Source organism: Protomyctophum parallelum (genome assembly GCF_964188405.1).
Source record: "Protomyctophum parallelum genome assembly, chromosome: 1".
NCBI classification, from domain to species: domain Eukaryota; kingdom Metazoa; phylum Chordata; class Actinopteri; order Myctophiformes; family Myctophidae; genus Protomyctophum; species Protomyctophum parallelum.
Window position 1 is genome coordinate 37,028,685 of NC_139697.1, and position 22,867 is coordinate 37,051,551.

The window sequence follows — 22,867 nt, forward strand, 5'->3', positions numbered from 1 at the left end:
TGGGGGAGCCCGGGTTCGAACTGGCAACCTTACGGTTGCCATCCAGGCACTCTACCCCTGAGCCACCGCCGCGGATACAGGGTACCTTGAACACAGTACACTGGCATTCTACTGAGGGACAGGATGCCATATTCTGAATATCAAATATGACGAGAACTATAGGGATGTCACGATCACGTTTCTTTGAGCGGTGCTAAGCGCTCACAATAAACTAAGGGCTTTGTGTGTAGGTATGTTTGTCTGTTTGTTTGGAGCACCGAATGCTTTGTAGCATGACCTATTGACCCCTGCAGATCACTGGCATTGGACACACACACACACACACACACACACACACACACACACACACACACACACACACACACACACTCTGCACGGCTCAGTTCAGTTCAGTTCACACGATAATGGACAGTCACACTTCTTTCCCCATCCAGGATCCCCTGTCTCTGACAACTCCCAAATTCCAATATTGTTTATATCATCACCTGTGTACACACTGTCATAAACGCAATATAGGAGAAACCAAACACACATTAGAAACTCGCCTCAAACAACACCAATATCACATCACACTTTCAGTCCCATCCTAATTTATATTTTATAGAACACTTATGGCATATCAGATTCACAATAGTACAATGGCCAAAATCACAGACAATAAATTATCCTGTCTAATATCATGATGATATGGATATAATATTGATACTACGGATGTCTACAGAGACACAATATGTATTCCTGTTAATGTTCAACACAAACAGAAACATTTCATGTCCCATACACTACCACTGACTATCCCTCAAACAAATTGCCCCCAATTTCACACACTGTCCACGGTCTAAATAGCTTTCACCTGCTCTCTATTCTGCTCTCGCTGTGGCTGATTTTGACAGTTGACCTTAATGATGTCGACATTTCAAATATGCTGTGGAGAACACGCTATTTGAAGCCATTGTCCTCGTATTCGTCTTATGAAAAACAAAATCAGTGGCATGTGAAATCCTGCATAATGCGGTGGGGGGTGGGGGTTGTGTTGTTGAACTTGGACGGGGGGACTGTTTCTAGCTGATTAGTCTGCTGAAATCATCCTTTGTGAAGGCCTGTTGAGGGAAGGCTTCTGGGTTCATCAGTGTTGGTTTTATGGTTCTGGTTCTGGTTTCAGGGTGTGGGTCCATTGAAGGGTGAGACCTGCCGGCTCCCGGATTAATTCCGGTACAGTGACTATCTGCTCCAGTGACGGGGCGCTGCTGCAGGATTTAAACCATGTCTGCTTTCATAGAGAGACGAGAGCGTGTGTGTGTGTGTGGGGTGTGTGTGTGGGGTTATGGGGAGTGAAGCATAGAGAGCTAGTTGTCCTGCAGTGTGAACACAGGGGAGCCACTGTCCCCAGCTGCATGGTCCCTGTGGCAGAGCTCCGTCTGTGGGACTAATGATACATGCCATATATCGCTTTTCAAGATACCCCAAGTAAGTCGCTTTACGAAACCAAGGACAGGATGGGGGTAGCCTTCATGGCGGCAAGTGAAAAGGCCCTGTGCGGTGGCTCGTCCTGTGGGGGCCACCAGGAGGTTGGCATCACCTGACCTGAGCGAACGGGTGGGGGCAGTCTGTGTCACTGTCCCCAGCTGCATGGCATGGCAATGCTCCGTCTTTGAGACTGTCTGTGTCAGAGCACAGAGGAAGACAGAGTCATAGAGAGAGAGTGAGACGCACGCACGAACACACGCACACACACACACACACACACACACACACACACACACACACACACACACACACACACACACACACACACACACACACACACACACACACACACACACACACACAAACACACACACAGAGAGCTTTAAAGACATCCAGCCACTTCCTCATGAATTTGCGAGGTAGTGTTTCACAGGCCATTAGATCCCACTCTCCCACTCTCATTTTGTCCATGGTAATGCACACATTTCCTTTGATTTGCCTCTGGTTATTGTTGTTCTACCTTGATGTGAAGTCAAGTTTGGTGCCCAAACATACTTTTAATAGGGGACTGAAATATGCCCTGTGTGAAAATATGTTATGCTGACTGCTTTTTTACGTGGATAGAGAAAAGAGAACGCCGTGAATGAGAGAGAGAGCGAGAGAGCAACCTATTTATTTTCATGGCCCGTCGTCTTGATCTTCTTTCTCAACTCAGAAATACTCAAGGGAGCCAGTTCACTTTTCTAAACCAGGTGTGTGCGTGCGTGCATGCGTGCTGTAACTATCTATGTTCACACTGTTTCTATATGTTCAGTTAATGGCCCCTCTTGTGACTGTTGGATGAGCTCAGCAGAACATTAGTGTCCTGAAAATCTCATTTTAAGTTGACGAGGTGGCAGGCGGTGCATGGAGGAGGGGACATCATCCTCGTCTGCTGTGTCGCTCCGTCATGATGAATGGAGGAAGTCAAGAGAAGTGAGAGTTTCCCAGAGCTATATGATGACCTTGCAGCGAGCAGGAGAGAGTTGCAGCCTGATTAATGTGCTGTGGTTTTGAACCCTCACCGCAGGACACTGCGGCTCGCAGCAGCGCATTGAAAGTTGCAGCTCACCTCAGTCACTACTAGTACTGTTTGTAACTTCAATATCACACTTATTTAAAACTTTTGCCTTGATAGCGATTAATGAACGATTATAGGAAATAGTGAAAATAACCGATCTACAAACTCACAACGCATTGTTCGGCTAACTCACTATTTTTTGCATGCCAACAAAATAAGGTTAATTATCAGACTAATCGATTCAATTGTTTAAAAAATAACATCCATTAAAACATTTAACACCAGCATAGGTCTTTTCTCTGTGTGCGTGACTGCATGTTAAGGCAGAACAAATTTGGCATTTACAGTTGGTCGGGGTCCCGTTCTGCATCTCAGTGTGCAGGGAATGGCCAGGGTGTTCCATCTGTTTCGTCTGAAGCATAGCATACATTTCTGGAGCATCATTATATATTCTATCCCAAGGCCTAGGTCAGATGACCTTACTTGGTATATTGCATCTTGTTACATCAGTGTGGTGCTATCCCAGGCAGCCAGCCATGAGTGCTCAGAGTGCGTCCAGCTCACTATACTATACTTCAACTGAGCAGTCCCAACTATTTCAGGATTTCATCAAACAAAACAGAAACCAGACTGATGACAGCTCAAATTATGGTTGGACTACTTCAGCTCATTGAAGTCAATCCATACCTATCACAACACATCTAAATGGATACTTACTGTATGATTTCCATCCTTCAGTTTTCTGAATACTGTAATGGTAATTATGAATATTTAACTGAACTGCACTGCATTTACTTTAGAAGTACAGTAAGTGTTCTCGCCGTCTATTGCTGATTGCCGAGCATCATATAATTGTTGTAACGGATGTAAATTACAGGACTGCCTTGGCAGAGCATGTCCTTAAGTTCGCTGAGTGGGGCCTCCAGAGTACGACCTACAGTATTAAGTCACATATGCTACTTAATGTCTTAAGGTGCGAGTTAAACTTTCACAAGGTCGCTCCGGTCATACTTGCAGGAAGTATGAGTGGGGGGACGCTACAAACGTCTCGCCTGACAGTGTCGCTGCGTCTAAGTGGTCTTTCAAAGAGGAGCATTTGAGCCAGCATTCAGTGTTAGCCGCGGAGCTAACACACACGCACGCCATAGCGCACAAACGCACGCCCGCACGCACACACACTCACACACACACGCACACGCACGTACGGACGCCCGCTTCCATGTTTTCTTTTGGTTGAAACACAATCCTTTTTCTTTTGGTTTATTTACAACGGTGGTGCACGGCACCCGGGTTACTTTGTTGGTTATTGTGAAAACCAGAAGTGGGGTTTAAATGTGCCATAAAAGTGAATGAACTGAACTGAACTGCATTTCATTTTCAACACAAAACCTTAAACCGACTTTCTGTGTTTGGAGTATTGCATTTACTGACTTTGAGTGACTTTGTGTTGGTTGCTGTTTTTTACACAGTGACCTTTGTAGGCGTTTTTATGATTCAAACCGCTACATAAATAAATGGTGCCGGATGTGGGGGCATGATAAGGTCATGTACTGTATTTATACCACGCTATACAAATAAAAGGATGGTGCTACCTGTGAAAAGGTTAGTCTGGACTGGGTGAGTGGAATATTTTATGTCTTTCAACCCAAACAGAATAATTGCACAAGCAGTCATTTGAATGTTGAATGAGTCATTTTGTATTAATAGCAGAGCTGGGTGAGCTGAATGTCAGCCTATAGTATGGTATACCAGCGCACTCACACATTTACATTACATTACCTCTCTCTCACAAGAGTGTGTGGAGGAAAGTGCTTCATTCCTTTAAGTAGGCTTGAGATAAACCAATGTTGTTCTGCTCCTGTGAGTCATCTGGGTGTGTGAATGGGTGAATGGGATGTATGAGCTTTGAGCGGTCTGCAGGCTATAACAGTTCTATACTGTGCATAGATGCAATTAATGTATATAATTTGATTGCATAACCACTGACCACCAGTTCATGACACCACTGATTGCAATTATGGCTAAAGGGATCCCGGATAACCCTGATTATTTGGTTGTGTCTGTGAGTCTGATGGGATGTTGAGATGTTCTGTTGCTTATTCACCCTTTGTATAATGGAGAGGAGACGAGGGCAACAAGCAACAGCACTTCATTCAATGAGATTTGAATTATGTGCCAAGTTTAATTTCTAAATGACTTTAGACCGATTATTGTGCATCCGTACCTAATAACTATGATGGCGAAATCAAATAAATACAGAAACAATGTACATAAAAAGTATGGTTGGTTATGCATCGCACCAATTCCTGTTTCTGCCTGAAGGGGGCGGACCTCCTTTCTCTCTCGGGTGCTCTTGTGAATGTCCTGAGAGAACTACTTTCTCTGAGGAATGACTTTCCCACAAGGGGACCAGTAGGTGTATTTGTGGAAGCTATCTGTTCACTTGAAGGATGTCTCCTCTCTCATTTACCTCCAAAATGAACGAAGACAAGTGCTGATGTCCAGTTATCCTGAGTTCTAAATGACCCCGAGTCTCTCCTCGTTTGTAATGGATTCAGTTGTCTAGTTTCTGTAGTGGTTTACTGTGTGTTTGTTTATTCTGTGTATTTGAACGTGTGCACCTGAGCATCATGCTAGACACAGTGAAAATGAGTTAAATGACATTCGTCATGCTTCTAATAAAAAATGGCATGTTAAATCAAAATGCTAATTTATCCCCTGAGACATTGTTTAATTTACAGTCCCCTGATTATGCATCGTTGAATCTGAGAATTCACTCACACTTGAACATGAAATTAGCTGCAAGTGTGTCGTGTTATTTCACATATGACTGCAAAACCAAACCAAAACAACACAAAATTAAACCGCTCGGCGATCGTAGCATAAATAACACATCAAAGAGTCAAAGTTCAGGACTAGCTCTGTGGTTTATAAATGTAGAGCATGATCACATCCACTGTTATTTTGGAAGCCTGGTCTTTTTGTCCTGATGACCAAGAGTCCCTCACACTGTGAATAGGCAAATTAGCATTGCTGTTTACAGACAGACAGACAGACAGACAGACGTCATTATTCACAATTATTAGTAAAAATGAATAAGAATAAACAACATCTGACCCATATAGGGATAGGAACTGCACAGGGCAAATATGACAAATAACTGTATACAAATAAATCACAAACACATTGAATAATCTTTGTATATTGTTTTCTGTACAACATCACCACTTATCTTTGTTCTGCGTATCTGGCTCTCTGTGTCCCTTGGAGTTCTGTGTCAGGCATGCCCAAATATGGAGTGTTGTGATGAACAGGCCAGCTCCATATATGGAGAGTGGTCAGGGGCCCTGTCCAGAGCCCAGGCAGAGGCATTTTGTGGCGGTTATTGACAGTTCTTGAGTTGCGTGCATTACAGACGTACACACGTACAGACAGACGACAGACGTATAAACACTTGGTGCATTTATAGATAGACTAGAGCGCACACTGGCCTAATTGGAACAATGCAAGTTGGAAATGCCTTTCATGCCCATATACTGTATGGAGTTGTTTGTCGGGCATGCCCAAATAGGGAATCTATGCAGACATCAGAATTATGTCAGAACAGGCCAGCTCCATATATGGACACTTTTTGGGGCGGTTCTGGACAACCGTGGGTCCGACCGACTCGACACCGGGAAATGCACCCCCTGTGGTGGGGTGGAACGCGTGTGTCGAATTTGAAGTCGGTGGGGCGAACGGTTCTCGAGTTAGGTGGATTACAGATGTACACATGTGTACAGAGACTTGGTGCATTTATAGTTATAAGATACTGTAGATAGATGTTTGAAAATGTATGGACATTTTTCAACACCATCTCTTCAAAAGCATGCATAATATATTATTGTCTCACCCGCCCACCCATGCATCACATGTACTGTATACACACCCACTCACACACTTTGCTTGGTTGGTGTGTGTGTGTGTGTGTGTGTGTGTGTGTGTGTGTGTGTGTGTGTGTGTGTGTGTGTGTGTGTGTGTGTGTGTGTGTGTTGCGTGCGTGCATGCATGCGTGTGTGTGCGCGCGTGTGCACCAAACACACATAATCACACATATCAGCTGTGCTGTGTTCCCAACCCCCTAGAGCCTAGACACTACCCCACACCTCTATAGTGGCCATCAGTCAGTGCACTGCTGTGCCGTGGCCCTGAACAAGACTGTCTGACAACATGCAAACACACTGTAATATCACCTGTCCTTTGAGCCCGACTCTGACAACATCAAGTTCTGAGAGAGAGATAGAAAGAGGGAGGGGGTTGTCCTTCATGCTTGTTCCAGCAGAGACACTCCTGCATACATTACAGTATGTACAGTATATATACTGCCCTACCAAGCCAAAGTGCAGTAACTACGGTATACAGGAACACAAATGGCTGATATTGGGTTTAAATGCGTTTCAACCGGTCAGCCAAATAAGGCAAATAAGTGATATTACACTAATTGTAAATAATCTAAATTATGGTCTTGAGGTAATTGTTTATCCCCCAAAATCATGATCATACATGTCCATGTGTGCAGTATACATCACACGACACTAAGGTCTCACAGGGCAAGTAGAAGTCATATTCTACTTGCCCATAAAGTAAATTATAAAATGATAGGTAAAATTTTACTGTTCAATTTAACCCTTTTTTTATTTAATTTTTTACTTTCTGGGGCTGTGCGATAAACAAAATGTAATACCTCAATTGTTATGCCAAATGCCTATACATATCTACAATATGACTACGGTTTCATAGTTTATTTTATTTTGCAGTGCAGCAATAGTGAAAATAGCACATTGTAGGTAAACAGTGCTCTTATTTTACATTCCACAGACCAGAAGACAGCGATCTGGCCATGTTCAGGTGTTTAAAACGGATATCTCCTGTTTATAAATGGTTGCATCCCCTCTCAAACAAGCACTTGCCCGGTCGGCAACGTGAAAACAAACTCCACCTGCCCTAAAGTTTTATTTGCCTGCCAGGGGCAGGTGGGCAACCCTTAGTGTCAACACATATGTACATGTACTCTATAATTCATATATGAGAGTATGACATGAAGGGACAATAACCTCAAATCTACCTAATCTACCTCAAAAAAGATATTGAAGAGAGAACTGAGAGTTATTTTATCGGGCTAACAAATAAAATAACTCTAACCTATCAAAAGAGAAACAAAGATCGTCCTACACGAAGTACAAACAGAAGTTACAACCTGTGGCACTCACCTATTTGTTACAGTATTTGTGACTTGCATAGGTGACGTGATTGAATACCATCCCTCAGCTACATTTGACTCTACTGAGTAATATTTTCACAGTTTGAGGATTAAATGTGTGGGACCTTAGTGTATCCAACCCTCCATGCATGACTGGTCTGCATGGAAGTCTGATGTAGAGAAACGTGGCTCAGTGCCAGTACCTCCATCAGCCCTGGACCGGTACCATTATTGTCATGTCAACCTTCATTACCTTACTGGCTGAAGCCTGCAGCCGGCCCACAGTGGCTACAAAGAAAACCTTCTAATGCGATTGACGCATGCACGCACGCACGCACGCACGCACGCACGCACGCACGCGCGCACGCACGCAAACATACAAGTTAAGCATTTAGCAAGCACTCTGATACAGAGTGACTTACAAAGTTAAATGTCATGAACCTTGGTCAACAAACAACAGGATAAATGTTCTTGTGAATGGAGAGCACAGAATAAAACAAAACATACTCTCTCCCCATGCCTTCGGCCTGGTGGAGACAATTAACTGCTACAGTATGTAGAATATTGGATATAACATTAAAACTTAACAATGTATGCATTGTAACATTTGTTGTCAGGAAAGCAGTATACTGTATATACCTAACTAAATTAATAATTAAATACGCAAGCAAGTGTATTGATTGAATACTTTATTAGTCAGAAATGTAAACACATCCAGTCAATCTGAAAATATGTTGTTCCAGGGACCCGCCCCCCCCCAGAAGCTAAGAATATATATTCAAAGATTTGCATACTTTTTCACGATAATGTTTTTTTGCAGATCTACAAGTGTGCCACACTATGAGCTTGTATATTCCAGGTCTACCGTCTTATATGGCTTAACCCAATAGCTGCTGCAGCTGCTGCTGCCCTGCTAGCTGCTCTTCTCTCTGCAGGTAGAGAAATGTTTTATAAACGCTAGATTAAAAGCTGAGCTGAGCAGACTCGCTAAATCAAACAGACATTTTTACAGGACTCTTCCTCATGCAGAGCACTGTTGAGAACAAGGCTATATGGCAGCTCATTTTCTCATTATTAAGGGTCCAACTTAAAAATAATTAAACCATGCTACGTTTCATTATTATTTTAATGTCTGAAATAATCACATTTACTGTCTGAAATAAAGTGATGGTCTCCTGGCTGAGTTGCGTGCAGCAGTGACAAAGGACCGAGAATACAAGCCTCTTCAGACATCCACTCTGGCCGTTTTATCAGAGAACCCGTCCAGAGGCTGAAGATGATCTTCATGTCCCTGTGAGTGTCTCCAGACACATGGAGATCCACTTGGCTGCATGTGTCCTCTACCTCACTGTTTCACAGTAGGTCTGGACCTATCCGTGGGTCTCGAACCTAAACCTTAAACCTGCAGTGGACATTCAGTTGCTAAAGGCAGCTAACGCTAGCAAACGGTACTAGATACAAAATATGAGGGGCACGGTGGCACAGTCGGTAGTGCTGTCGCCTAACAGCTAGAAGGTCCTGCCTTCTAAGGTAGGCCTGATGGAGGGGAAAGGAACTGGTCGGAATAACGTGTTCCTTCAACACGCTACGTCCGGCCGGAGAAATTCTCCCCTGTCAGGTGAAAAGAAGCAGCTTGGACTCCTCATGCATAGAAGGAGGCATGAGGTCAGTCCGCTGCCCACACCAGGTTGGCAGAGGAAGAGTAGCGCCCAGGATTACATTAGATAATTGGCACTGGGTGAAAAAACTGGGTTGCAAAATCGTGGGATAAAAAATAGAAAATATGCAAGAAGCACAGAAAGTGTCAGCAGCATACTGGTACTAGGGAACGAGAACTAGATACCAGGTTTACAGTACTATATTCTTACAGAAAACGGTTAAGACAGCACAGCACGGAATACAGTCAACCCCCAAATAGTCCAAGAGCGAGGCAGTACTCCAAGGCCTGAGCAGAGCGACCATGCTCGCCATTGTATTAGCCTCAGGACAACCGGCACCAAGGACTGACCTTCTCGTACAGCAGTGACAGGTCTTTGCATCTGCACTCTCTTTATTTGTTGTCTAGATGTAGCTTGGATGCTGGGAATTATAAGGCTCTGCTCAAAATACTGAATATCCGGATACATATCTGTGTATTGCAGTATGTTTTTTGATTGTAATAACATGGGTTTAATTACCTTTCCATTCCATAGCTACAATTGGTCTATCGATAAATGTGTATATTCTCTGTGTTCATGTCAAGGCGTGGGTTTGTCCATACAGTATGTGTTCGAATACAATGTCCATCTATTTGCCAGAGAATCACTGTGTTTAGACTGTTTACTCATTTATATCTATAATAATAAATATTTCCCTTCAAAAACCTGCACTATCCACAAGTTTCACACATATTTAATGTATTTGCTAAATAGTTACTGTATCAATTTCAAATCATTGTATCGTATCGTATCGCTGTTCAAATGTATCGTTACACCCCTACTACACACGCACACACGCACACGTGCACATGCACGCACATGCACTCGCACAGAAATGGCCATTAGAATAACCACCGGTTACAAAGTGGAAAACTCCGGCGACCAGATGCTATCATCGATTGACTCGCAACAGTGACACCTGTGTTCCGATTGGCTGGACAATGAATTATCCCCCCTCCCCCTTCCTAATGGGGCCAGACGGTGTCTTTCACGTCAGGGTGCATGGCTATGTTGTCAGTTGGAGTGGATGGGCCTTAATCGCCATTGATTGTAAGTCCAGTTTGAAGCCTAACGTCCCCCCAGAAATAGACGATCCACAAGCTCGTTGTGAGCTTTTAGATCGTCAAGTACAATTGCAACTAGGGTCCGTTTCATTAAGAATAGGAGTTTAAGTGGTTGAACTCAAATCATTCCCAAGTGGCCAGATCCAGATGGAGCAGTTAGCGTCAATTTGCGTCAAGTTAATTAGCCCGTGGGCATGGACACTCCACAATCTCTTGGCTCGTCTTACTTCCATCCTCTCCTTCTCAGACCACTGGAAAAGATTTGCAAGATTTTGTTCCAGGAGGAGAGAGAGAGAGAGTGAGAGAGAGAGAGAGAGAGAACATTGACATAGAGCGCCGAAGACCTGATGTCACTTGCTCATCCCCTGGTTCACGGAAGTAATTTCTCTATGGAGAATAACATGGGCTCATCTTAAAATCGTCTCATATAAGCATTGTGGTCCAAAGATAAACAAACTGTCTCGTCGTTATTGTCGAGGAGGTGTCTCTCTATCGTTTATGCCAGTCAGTCCCTCATATTTGATACAATCTGTTTCTAGAGAAAATGTAACTAACTTGTGTTTTCTCACAGTTTGTTGTTTCTTCATATCCATAGACCATATGAAGAATCAATTATTTTTCAATCACAGTTCTTATATGAGGCGATCTAAAAAATGTAATGGGGATTACAATGCAAATAAAAAGTACATGAACCCGTGGACTTAGCGCCCTCTACCGATATTGACGTCAAACTTCGGTGCTCTATATAGTAGCTTAGTTTTTATTTAGTTTTCGTCAGTGAAAAAAGGTAGCCTATGAATAGTTTCCGTTTTAATCGACGGAGTTAACACTGCTGCATCCAGCTTGGTTGCAGCTCTTGTAAACAATGGGTACATTTGATAACACACGTCTTGACACTCACGCAGTATGTGAGGGCATTTTAATAGAATGTTTCACTGACACTCTAGCAATGATTATGCTCAGCTGCATAGTTTAACTTGTTGAGGGTGGAATAAGGCAGTTTTACTTTACTGTCAATTCATAGTTTCCGTACAAGATGCCATGATCAGGAAAGAGAGGAATAAGATAGAAAGAAGAGCAAGGAAAACGGGTCAGATATTCAAGTAATATAAATACAATCAGGAAGTATTACTACTATCAAGAAGTATTTAAATCAGTAATTGTCAGATAGAATGTACTGTTTGTTTTCCCATATTAGCTTTGTAATGTAGTTGTTGCACATGTGTACAATGTGAGGACATATTGTGCTGTCCTAGTAGGTACAACCAGGAGTACAGCTGCCAGGGAAAAAGATCCAGAGATAATGATCCTTGCCTGGGACATTTTGTTTTAACCGAGGAGGTTTTGTGTCGTTGGCTGTTCCACGGGGCAGGTCATTAACAGAGCGTGAGCACGTGAGCACGTCCATCTCGCTCTTTACAGTCTTTACATTCTGCAACATTCTACTGTATCTCTATTTGAAAAATAATGAGTTTGGTACTGGTAGTGTACCGAACGTTTAGGTACATCATTACAGCGAGCCCCAAAGTGTCTCGTCTTCCTTTAGCAAAGTTTCCAGTGAGCGTCCTGTGAGTCCTCAGAGTGGCTGCAGCCGTTGGACAACACATGTATTCCATCCAGAACCAAAACCACCTAAACACTATATACTTAGTTCAGTTAGTTGACAGGGGTCCCCCAGGGCTCTGTACTAGTATGCTAGTATTTCTCTCTACTCTCTTCACTGAAAATAGCCAATCTACAAGCTCACAACATTCCACACAACGCGACTTGTGAGCTTGTATGTCAGCTGTTTTCACCAAATGGTAGAATTAGCGTTTCTCAATCTAAGTTGTGTTTTTCCTGGCTTGTTTTTGATAATACGAACCTCTGCTTCGACGAGAACCCGGAAGTGGCTTAACCCATTTTGGGCGGGAACCCCTTTTGGTGTTAGCATTATTTTATGCTTTAGCTATTGAAAAATAGCAGATCTACAAGCTCATACGAGCTTGTAGGTCTGCTATTTTTGAAGAATTGAAGAACGACTGACATAGAAACATAGCTTTTTCGGAAAACTGTCAGGATGTAGAAGACATTTTTAGAATCTGATCTCAGGTAAAGATGGGTTCATTTCCAGCAAACGAAGCTAGCCCCTTGATCTGTGATCCACATTGGCAGAACCCTGTACATAAAAGCAGGGAAGCGAGTCAGAGAGTGATGGACTTGTAAAGCCTGTTCATTGTATGGCTGAATAAATGCATGTGTTTCTGAATGTTAAATCAATAATTCTTTCCCGCTTCAGGGTACTGGTCAGGGCCGCCATAGAATATCCATAAATTGAGTGCAGGATGGCAGCCCAGTCGAAGCTACCTGCTCCCATTAAACTCAACCCTGAAAAGGGACAGGATGGTATAGGTCACATTGTCCCAAGTGCTGACAGAGATTAATTGAGGCTGTGTGATTTTGTGTGCCGATGTGGCCCCCGGGGGCCCTCTGTGCCTCTCTGCCCTTAAATAACCTCTGAGTGCCACGCTACCTTACAGTAACAGGTGAATATTTCATGAATCAAGGGGATTTGAAAAAAGCTGCTTCCGATTTGGAAGTAAGGGCCAATACCTCAGATGTGACGGATTGCAGATCGGTTTCACTCAGCCATGAGCCAACATCCGCAGACTTGGCAATCTGTGCCGCTGAGACGAAGCAAGTGCTAAATCTGGCACCAGGAAGAACTCATTTGTGAAATCGGAAAACATAATTTTAATGTAGTCACGGATGGCTATGCTGGAAAATGAGACACAACATCAAACTGTAATTTTGAATACTAGCCGGGTTTTCTTTTCACGTTTGATTTCTTCAATTCCCAGCTGTTAATAACAACCTGTCATTCTAAGACAAATGCAACTTATGCAAGTGACATGTTTATTATTTTCAGCTTATGTCATGTAGCAGGGCTTTTTTTTTCTTTTTTCTAAATTTTTATCCCACGATTTTGTAACCCAGTTTTTCTTTTTCACCCAGTGCCAATTATCTAATGTAATCCTGGGCGCTACACTTCCTCTGCCAACCTGGGGGGGGCAGCGGACTGACCTCATGCCTCCTTCTATGCATGAGGAGTCCAAGCGTAGCAGGGCTTTTTAACAAAGATTGCCTGTTTTCAGTCACCAACCTCTTATTTCAAAGTTCTGTGCACACTGCACAATCTCACAATATGAGAATAGGTTGGGAACAAGGCTGGAATGGTGGAGACCAGAGTACGGCCACTCACAATCCTATACGCCCTCTGCTGGGGAAATTAATCATGTCACTGCCCCAATATGAAGTATTGCCCTAAAGTCTATGGATTGGTTCTTCAATGCAGATAACTCTCGTTGTTGTCTGCCCAGTTTTAACTTTGATAAGCTGATTGTTCTCGGTTTCGGCTACTGTAAGAGTTTTTAGAGAATGGGTCTTCAATTGAGGGTCCGAGACTCCTAAGAGTTACACCAGGGGGCTGCCAAGTCATTTACCAAACATAGCCGATATTCAGAAGTGCACATAATGCACGACAAGATATTTATTTTTAACAAAACAACAACAAAACAAAACACTCCCAGTCTGCAAACATACATAAATATCTGAAAATACACAAATATAAAATTGCACATTGTTTAGACAGAAACACTTTTTGTCGGTCAACAAGGTTCCCCTGCTTCAAAGAGCTTAACACCACTGACTTTATCCATACCATTTTATTTGTCTAAACAACGGCCAGGAATTACAACATCAAACATTGTGTTTATGTTAAAAAAACACCAAAGGGCCACTTTGAAATTTTTAACTCTGTGTACAGCTGGACTCTCTCTCTGTCTCTATCTCTGTCCTCTAGCTCTTTCATGTAGTGTGTGTGGATGAAGGATGCTCTTTCAAACAGTTTCCCATAAATGTTTGAGCCGTGAACATCATCAAAAGACCTATTGTTCCTTCCCAGCCCTGCAGTAGCTAGAGAAAACGTTGTGCTATTAAACCTCACAGCCTTCTGACACTCAGTTTAAATTACAACAAGTACACAAAGATGTGACACATCCTTGCATGACAAACACCTTGGATTTCATTACTTGTGAAGCTCATCTCCACTTCCTTTCGCTGCGCTCCCTTCCTGTAGTTTCACTCGGCAATTATTTTACTTTTTTCTTTCATGACATCGGTGTTGGCAATTATGGCAACTTGTCTCGACTTTGAAACACTTTCAACGTAATGTCCTTAATGTGGGAATGTCAGTAGAGGTGAAATCTTACACACCACCTATTATAATAAACGGGGGTGATTGACAGCTGTGGCGGCCAATCATCGGGTCCACTTGGATTTTAGTCATTACCACACACACACACACACACACACACACACCCACACACACACACACACACACACACACACACTTCAATGATAAAACAAAACAAAACATACGTTTACATTTTTGGAGTACACTCACGTCGGCCCGACATTTATAAAGTGATCCCAAACAGCTGATCCTTCCTTAATTTCATTCCTAGCAGTGATAAATGTGACGGCTGAAATCAATCTGGCACGCCCTATGAAATCAAGCCTCGCCCCCGTTTTTATCGACATGAGCAACTGCAATATGACCACACAACGTATGGAAACCATGGTTACATGATGGGAAAAGCCAATAAAAAAAGTTTTTGCCCCGCTTGCCTTGCTGCCCACCTCACTGATTAGGCTACAGTAGGCTACCCACGTTGGGAGCTCTTGACTCTCCGCAGCTGCAGTTCACTCTGCACAGGCAGCTCCTCGCATGTATGCTCATGCTGCAAAACACTGTTTAAATGGCTTAAGCATCTAATTTGCAACATTGTTTTAATTTGCGTGATTTTATTTGCTTGCACACTTGGAAATATCCTACCAATTTCATGACATGCCTTTACAAAATATATTTTTTATACATTTTAGGAGTGAAAACATACGTTTAGATGCCTGTGACAGCCTGTCAGCAGTTCAGACAATGCTGCTCCGCTTGTGTACGACAGAAAAACAGGTGAGGACAAAGCCTACGGCAGCTCCCGACCCGGCGTGATTTTTGCACGCTCAAGTTCAAGGTTTTGCGGAAATGTTAAATGGCGCAAATTGTGGTAATTCCGGTGTGCGCCCATATTTTGGCATACGCCACGTTGATAAATGAGGGCCCAGGTGTTTCCATCATCTGCTGTTGTTCCAGGATTGAGGGTGTATGTTATGTATCGGTTGTTGTCATGATTAGTTCCTTCATGTGGTCTCTTTGTAGCAGTTGTGTTGACCCACAGCAGACTGACTGACCTCTGGCCAGATTGAAGTTGGCTGTAGAGCACTGGTTCCCAAACAGTGGGTCGGAACCCATTTGTGGGTTGAAGTCACATTTTTATCGGTCCCTTCATTCTTTGGTTTCCTATACATTTTGTTTAAAAAATAAATTAATCCATAAATTAAAACCAAATTCAATGATTTCTATACATTGAATTTCATGGAGAAATAAAAGAAAAATCTAATAAATTAGAAAACAAAATTAATGTTAAGAAGTAGTTAAAATAGCTGATCTACAAGCTCGCAACGTGGCACGAAGCGACGTGTTGTGTTGTAGATCTGCTATTTTCACTAGTTTGGAACCCGGGCAAACGGGACCCGTTCTAATCTCTCTTTTCGGTCTCGGACAGAAAAGTTTGGGAACTGCACTGCTGTAGAGGACGTGTCGTGGCAGAATATACGGGGTGAACAACCTCCGTACTGCAGATGCCTTCGGCATGGCGGAATTAACGGAAAGAAAACTAAATTGAACAAAAGTAACACGCATGCCAGTGTGGGAATGTTCTGACAAACATCAATTCAATACAGTTCATTTGTCTCCTCGCCAGCCAATCTATTTCTTCTTCCTGTGCATGATGGCCTTGGTTGATATTGTTGTTAGACTCTATCTTTTCTTCCATCTGATTCTCTCTCTCGTCATTATTTATCGCAATCTCTCTCTCTCTCTCTCTCTCTCTCTCTCTCTCTCTCTCTCTCTTTTGTGAAAACATCTGGCTCCATTCTACGGCTTATACAAAGGAAGATTGTGTTGCTTATGAATAGAATGTTGTTGCTACAGTAATAAAGCTTGCACCGTTAATGGAAAAAAGCTACAGGCTAGTCACTGATGGGCTTTAATTTGTGTTTTTCAGTGGCATGAAGTAAGTACATTTAATCAAGTATTGTACTTGAGGTATATATATATATACTTTTATTTTCACTCCACTATACATCTCAGAGACAAATACTTTGTTTTACTAATTACTCGACTATAATTCTTTGAAAACTTTAGTTACGATAGTTACTTATTTAGTTGGATTTTGATTATTACAAAACAAGCGCATGTCCGACCGTTGTTTCTGCATGTCGGTCCGTTGGTGTGTCTAATCTGCGTGTGCATCCGATCCCACATTAACCACTTCAGCCCTATACATTTTGGACAAGCTCACATTGTGTCACATTGTGATTGTTGTCTCCACCAGGCCGAAGGCATGTGGGGAGAGTATGTTTTGCACTCCGTCCGTCCGTGTGTCCGTCCGTCCGTCCGTCCGTGTGTCCGTGTGTCCGTCCGTCCGTGTGTCCGTGAGCAGCTAATCTCGGCCACCGTTAACCCGCTCGATGCCACATTTTGCACACACACTCCCTGGATGCCAACGATGAACCTCTGCCCCAAACTTTCCAGAACGGCCTGTTATAGCGCCACCAGGACGCCGCTTTGTGCAAAACAAGTTTTTGCACAGTACACCTACAGATTTTGTCCAAACATCACGCAAATTGGTACACAGTCTCTCTAGAGCCATTCAACGAAACCGGTCTTTCAGATTTCTCAGACTCCATCCTGATTGGTTAACATTGGCTTCCAAAGTTCACAGGAGTGCTCAGTTTCAAACAAAATGCTGCAAATCATGAACACATCGCGTGATTTCCGTGAAATTGTGCACCCACATTCCCACTAGGCTGAGGACGAAATGCCACATGAACAATTTCAACTCAGACTCAAGGTGGCGCTATAACTGGCCGAAAAGTGTTTTTACCTCTAACTGCACGGATCTGTGGATAACTTTGTATGCCAACTCCCTAGAGGCCAAGGAAAAACCTTTGCCTGGAATTTTTCACATCTGCTCTTTATAGCGCCACCAGGAGGCCGACATATGTAAAACACATCTTCTATTATTACTCCTTCAGATTTTATCCAAATTTCACGCAAATCGGTATACACTATCTCCATAGTCATGTGATCAACACGGAGCGCCACCATTTCCCATCTTCCATCCTGATTGGCTAAGATTGGCTTCCAAAGCTCACACGATTCGTCCATTTCGAAAAAAGGCCACAAATCACAAACACAGTGTGCAATTTCCGTTAAATTATACACGCACATTTTCACTAGGCCGAGGACGACATGCCACAATTTTTTCCTCAAAATCAGCCTCACGGTGGCGCTATAACAGGCCAATTCCTGTTTTTAGCTATAACTGCATCGATCTGTATACAACTTATGTATGCACACATGGAAAAACATTGTACCTGCATCCCTCCAACACGAACCTCCGGCCCAAATCTTCCTCAACAGCCTGTTATAGCGCCACCATGAGGCCACAACCTGACCTGCCCTGGTGGAGACCTGTGCCGATTGTTTAGATCTGCTATTTTCAAAAGATTTGAAAACGTTTTAAATTGATTTGTGCAATATCATTTGTATTTATGTTTGCAGGACCACATTGGAAATAGGTGTTATATTACGCTTGTTTGTGTAGTGGATATCCTGGGTGTATATTGTGCTTACTTTGTATTTGTATTTATTTACCAAAATTGTGAGTAATGCTGCATCGTTGTTGACAAACCAATTGTTGTTTTCTTGGTTGAGGGAGGTGGAGTTTAAACTGTGATAAAAGGTCTCTATAATGTGGCCTGCAGCGCTACATTACAGTCAACCCATGAACACAGTGATAAAATGTCTACAATATGGCCTGCCGTGCTACATTACAGTCAACACATGAACACAGTGATAAAATGTCTATAATGTGGCCTGCCGTGCTACATTACAGTCAACACATGAACACAGTGATAAAATGTCTATAATGTGGCCTGCAGCGCTACATTTCAGTCAACACAGTGATAAAAGGTCTCTATAATGTGGCCTGCAGCGCTACATTACAGTCAACACATGAACACAGTGATAAAATGTCTATAATGTGGCCTGCCGTGCTACATTACAGTCAACACAGTGATAAAAGGTCTCTATAATGTGGCCTGCAGTGCTACATTACAGTGTGTGTGTGTGTTAAGTCTCAACTTTCCGAGGGCCAGTGAACGATTCCAGATGTCCTCATAGATATAAAAAAATAAAATAGATGCCTCATTGGCCGCTGCAGTTCATTGGAGTGACGTTTATCGACGTGAGGGCGGAAGTGCGCCAGAAGTGCGGAAGGCACGCTACGCGGATGTGACGTTTATGGGCGTTCCTGTCTATCCTCCGTGTGTGTATGTATATAATGCTACTAGTTTACTTCCCTCTTGCTCTGGGGGTATCCTGTACCCTCATTATACAGATGTTCATAAATGGCAACAGGCTACAGCTCTTATTTTATGTCATCAATGTGTATGTTTGCACAAACTTTGCAGTCACAAATGTTGTGGTGTGTTGTTTGTATAGCAGGCCTGACTGCTGCATTACATTCTGCTATTTCATGTCATTTACGCAATGCCTGGAGGAGAAGAGAATATAAATGATTGCTTCACGAGAACCGAGAGACAGAGATTGTTAAGATAGAGGAAAGAAAAGTCATATTTATCCTGAATATGGAATGAGCAGCCCTGAGGGTAATGTTTTACCTTCAACTGAACTTTAATGTTATTGCTCCTTTAGTGGCAAAATTGAAATGTAGAGTTTTCTTGTATCGAAATCAATAAACATCAGACAGTGAAATATGAAAGGCATGTGAGGTATATTTGCCCACAATGATAAAGTAACATTCTGCTGTTTGCTTTTCACGCACGTTTTCTGCACAATCCAGCATCACAAACCTTTTTTGTTTTCCTATAACCATTTGCTTTTCATAGTTTTATTGCATTGTTCAGTTTTCCCCCTAACCATTAGCTTTTCATTGTTTTATTTTATTTAGTCTTCCAACTATAACCATTAGCTTTTCATTGTTTTATTTTATTTAGTCTTCCAACTACAACCATTAGCTTTTCATTGTTTTATTTTATTTAGTCTTCCCCTATAACCATTCACTTTTTATTGGAGCCAGAAATGTGGTCAGTGGTTTGTGTGGAAGCAGTGCTGCGGGACTTTGAGTTGATTAGACCCGCAGAGACTTTCTGGTAATGTTGCTTTTCATTACACTCCAAGATGATGAAAAGCTACACTCCTCTAAGCATGTTTGTTTATAACTCCACTGTACGTCTGACAGGCTGCACACTCTCACACAAACCCCGTGCTTGTGTGCTTGCAAGCGTGCGCACAGTTCACACACACACACACACACACACACACACACACACACACACACACACACACACATGCACACCCTGTACACCAGCACTGTAGGCACAAACACAAACTACGTGTGCACACGCACACCGCATGCACAGACACAAACACAAACTGCATGAATGTGCACAAACACACAATGCATGTGCAAGCCTGGACCAACTCTGCAGTCATGCCTCCAAGATGAGGTATACCATGATATGAGCTATTACGATATTATATAGTAGAAGGTTTGAATTACAATAATGTGAAGAGTACAGACATCGATACATGAAAATATTGAGATGGCTTCTTCCAACTACAAAATCAGTTTATTATCCACACGATTGTATTCAACTGTCAGTCAGTAAGGTATTCTGAATCTATGGAAGGATTCTTGTTACGTTTTTATGGACCATAAGTATTTAAACCCAGCAAGACTTGTAGAAAGACCTAAGAAGGTTCTTTTCCTTCTCTCGTATATTATCATTAGAAGTCCAGTTTAGTGTCGTGCAGCCATCGGCTGCCACCTGAGTGAGGGGTATGATGTTGAGGGATCCGAAACCCAGATGACCGTAGGATACATCACTGAGAATACGTCCCAGGTGCATCCATGCGATGTATTTTTGTTTTAGTTGTTCTATTTATAGTGACTCATTTTTTTTAATATATTTTTTATCCCACGATTTTGTAACCCATTTTTCACCCCTGTGTCAATCATCTAATGTGATCCTGGGCTCTACACACCCTCCACCAACCTAGTCCCCTTATATGGGGGACAAGGGGAGAGCAACGGAACTTGAACTCATGCCTGAGTGTCCAAGTTGCTCCTTTACACCTGACAGGGGGGAGTTTCCCTGGTTGGACGTAGCGCGTGGAAGGAACACCAGTTCCTTTCCCCTCCATCAGGCGCCCCGGCTGGCCAGGGGGAGGCAGTTTATTTATAGTGACTCATAGGAATAGACTATGTGACAACCAGGAATAGTCTGGTGACCGCCGGAGAGACGGGTGATAGCCGGAATGTAGACGGCACCCGGGAGCAGTTTGGGTTGGTGTCTTCTGTGAGGAGGAAGCCCAACAAACCACAGTAAGGCCTTTAGGAGGGCCATTCAAGCCGCAAGCGGAGCCTGCAGCACCACCATCTCGAACCATTGCGGCTCGAGAATCCACCGCTCCTGAATGACGTGCCTGGTGCTGGGAGACTGGTGCAACGCACAAGCCCTGGACGTGGTGAGAGCAGGGATGGACTTCCGGAGCATCGGATTGTGTGGCCTTGTCTTTCCCTAATGGGACTGATCGAGGGTAGCTACTGTATGGGACGTAAGTTGGGACTTGATCCGACAGGGGCGCAGTGTAGAGGGCCCCACCACCACTAAACCTGGAAGTCATTGGCCGCCTCACCGACTCCCAACAGAGTAGAAGACGTTCTCCTTCAAGAGACACACGGGTGAAGTTAACGAAATATCCTCCAAGTAGGTTAATTGCATGTTAGACACATCATCGCAGGCTAGACAATGGCATGCATGCTTCAATGACTCACCAGCAGCTCAGCTTTTAAATACCGCCATTTACTGTATGCCCCGGTGAAATGACAGGAAGGTATAACAAATTATACCACCCAAGCCTCATGAGAAGGAAATAGAAGGATGAGAGAGATGAAAGGGGGTGGGGGGTTTAGAAATCTGCTGCTCTTGAAGCAAAACGTAAAGATGTGTAATATCCCTCTTGTCTCTTCTGTTTCATGCATGCTTAGCATGCTGGGCCCAGGAGAGAGAGAGAGGTGTGGGAGTTAGTGGTGTGAGACCCAGGATCAAAGCCAGATTGACAGCTCTCCAATCCGCTGTCGTCCCAGCTCATTTCATCGCTGTTGGGTGGACACCTTGTATGTCCAAAACCGTTACTTTGAGGAAATCTGGAAAAAAAAGTGTTCCGATCCATGGTAGTTATTATTTAGTCCAATACTCTTGTTAATATCTTTCATTGGTTCAATATTTATAAAACCTACTTAAAGGTGATATAGACGTTTTTTAGTTTTTTAGTTTAGTTTAGTTTTTAGTTTTAAGCCAAAATGTAAAATATATATAAATGTATTTTTATATATCTTTTTTTATATATATGTATTTATATATATATATATATATATTTGTTCCCTCTATCATGATGCTGAGGTGTTCTCCTGCAACAGCACACTCTCCCTTTGGCTCCCTCTGGCTGAAGGGACTGTTTTTATACCCACTAGAGTTTACTGCTCGGGACGTCACCTCGGGGTATTTAAACTTTTTGTGATGCGATTGCAATGTATAATATACAGCATATCCCCATATCTTAGTTTCACTAATCTTCATGTGAAATAGCATGTTTATGATTATGTATTGAAATGATGAGAATCACTATGTATAGCGCATGGTCTGGGTGGTGTGAAAACACCAGCAGCAAGCACCCCTCAGAACTCGGAGTATCCTACAGAAGTCAGAACGTCGGACCCCCATAAAATCTCCTGGTTACATCAATATCGTTCATGTGGAGTGGGTTGTAGGTGCTTATTTGTTGAAATGGGGGTGGAGCTATTTGAATTCTGTGTACAAACACTGGAAACCTGTCTATATCACCTTTAACCACTTTCACATTTTTGAGTGGTGCAACCACTCCTACAATCAGGAATGTCCGTGGGTATCATGTATGTATCCGTCATGAGCACGAGTGGTGTGCGCATGCGTGAAATTGGAAAGAGAGAAGTATGTGACATGGCTGCCACCTGCTGGACGCAAATCCAACTACTGACTGTCTAGGTTCATTGATATCCATAATAAAGCTAATAATATGAATAATAAAGAGAGAGAGAGAGAGAGAGAGAGA

General features: G+C 42.9%; 1 protein-coding gene across 6 annotated transcripts in view; it reads left to right on the forward strand.

Moving 5' to 3' along the window:
• The window catches only part of LOC310869716 (receptor-type tyrosine-protein phosphatase U-like), a 176,688-nt gene that overhangs the window by 14,672 nt on the left and 139,149 nt on the right, over positions 1-22,867 (forward strand). The window contains exon 1 of one of the 6 annotated variants that reach the window (XM_083780581.1): positions 21,238-21,331. The exons of 4 other annotated variants lie outside the window; for them this stretch is intronic. In XM_083780581.1, the coding sequence (XP_083636707.1) occupies positions 21,298-21,331 (34 nt within the window). In that variant the 5' untranslated portion in view covers positions 21,238-21,297. Of the gene's footprint in view, positions 1-21,237; positions 21,332-21,370; positions 21,484-22,867 lie in introns of those variants that run through there. One more of the 6 variants, XM_083780582.1, reaches the window with a different exon arrangement.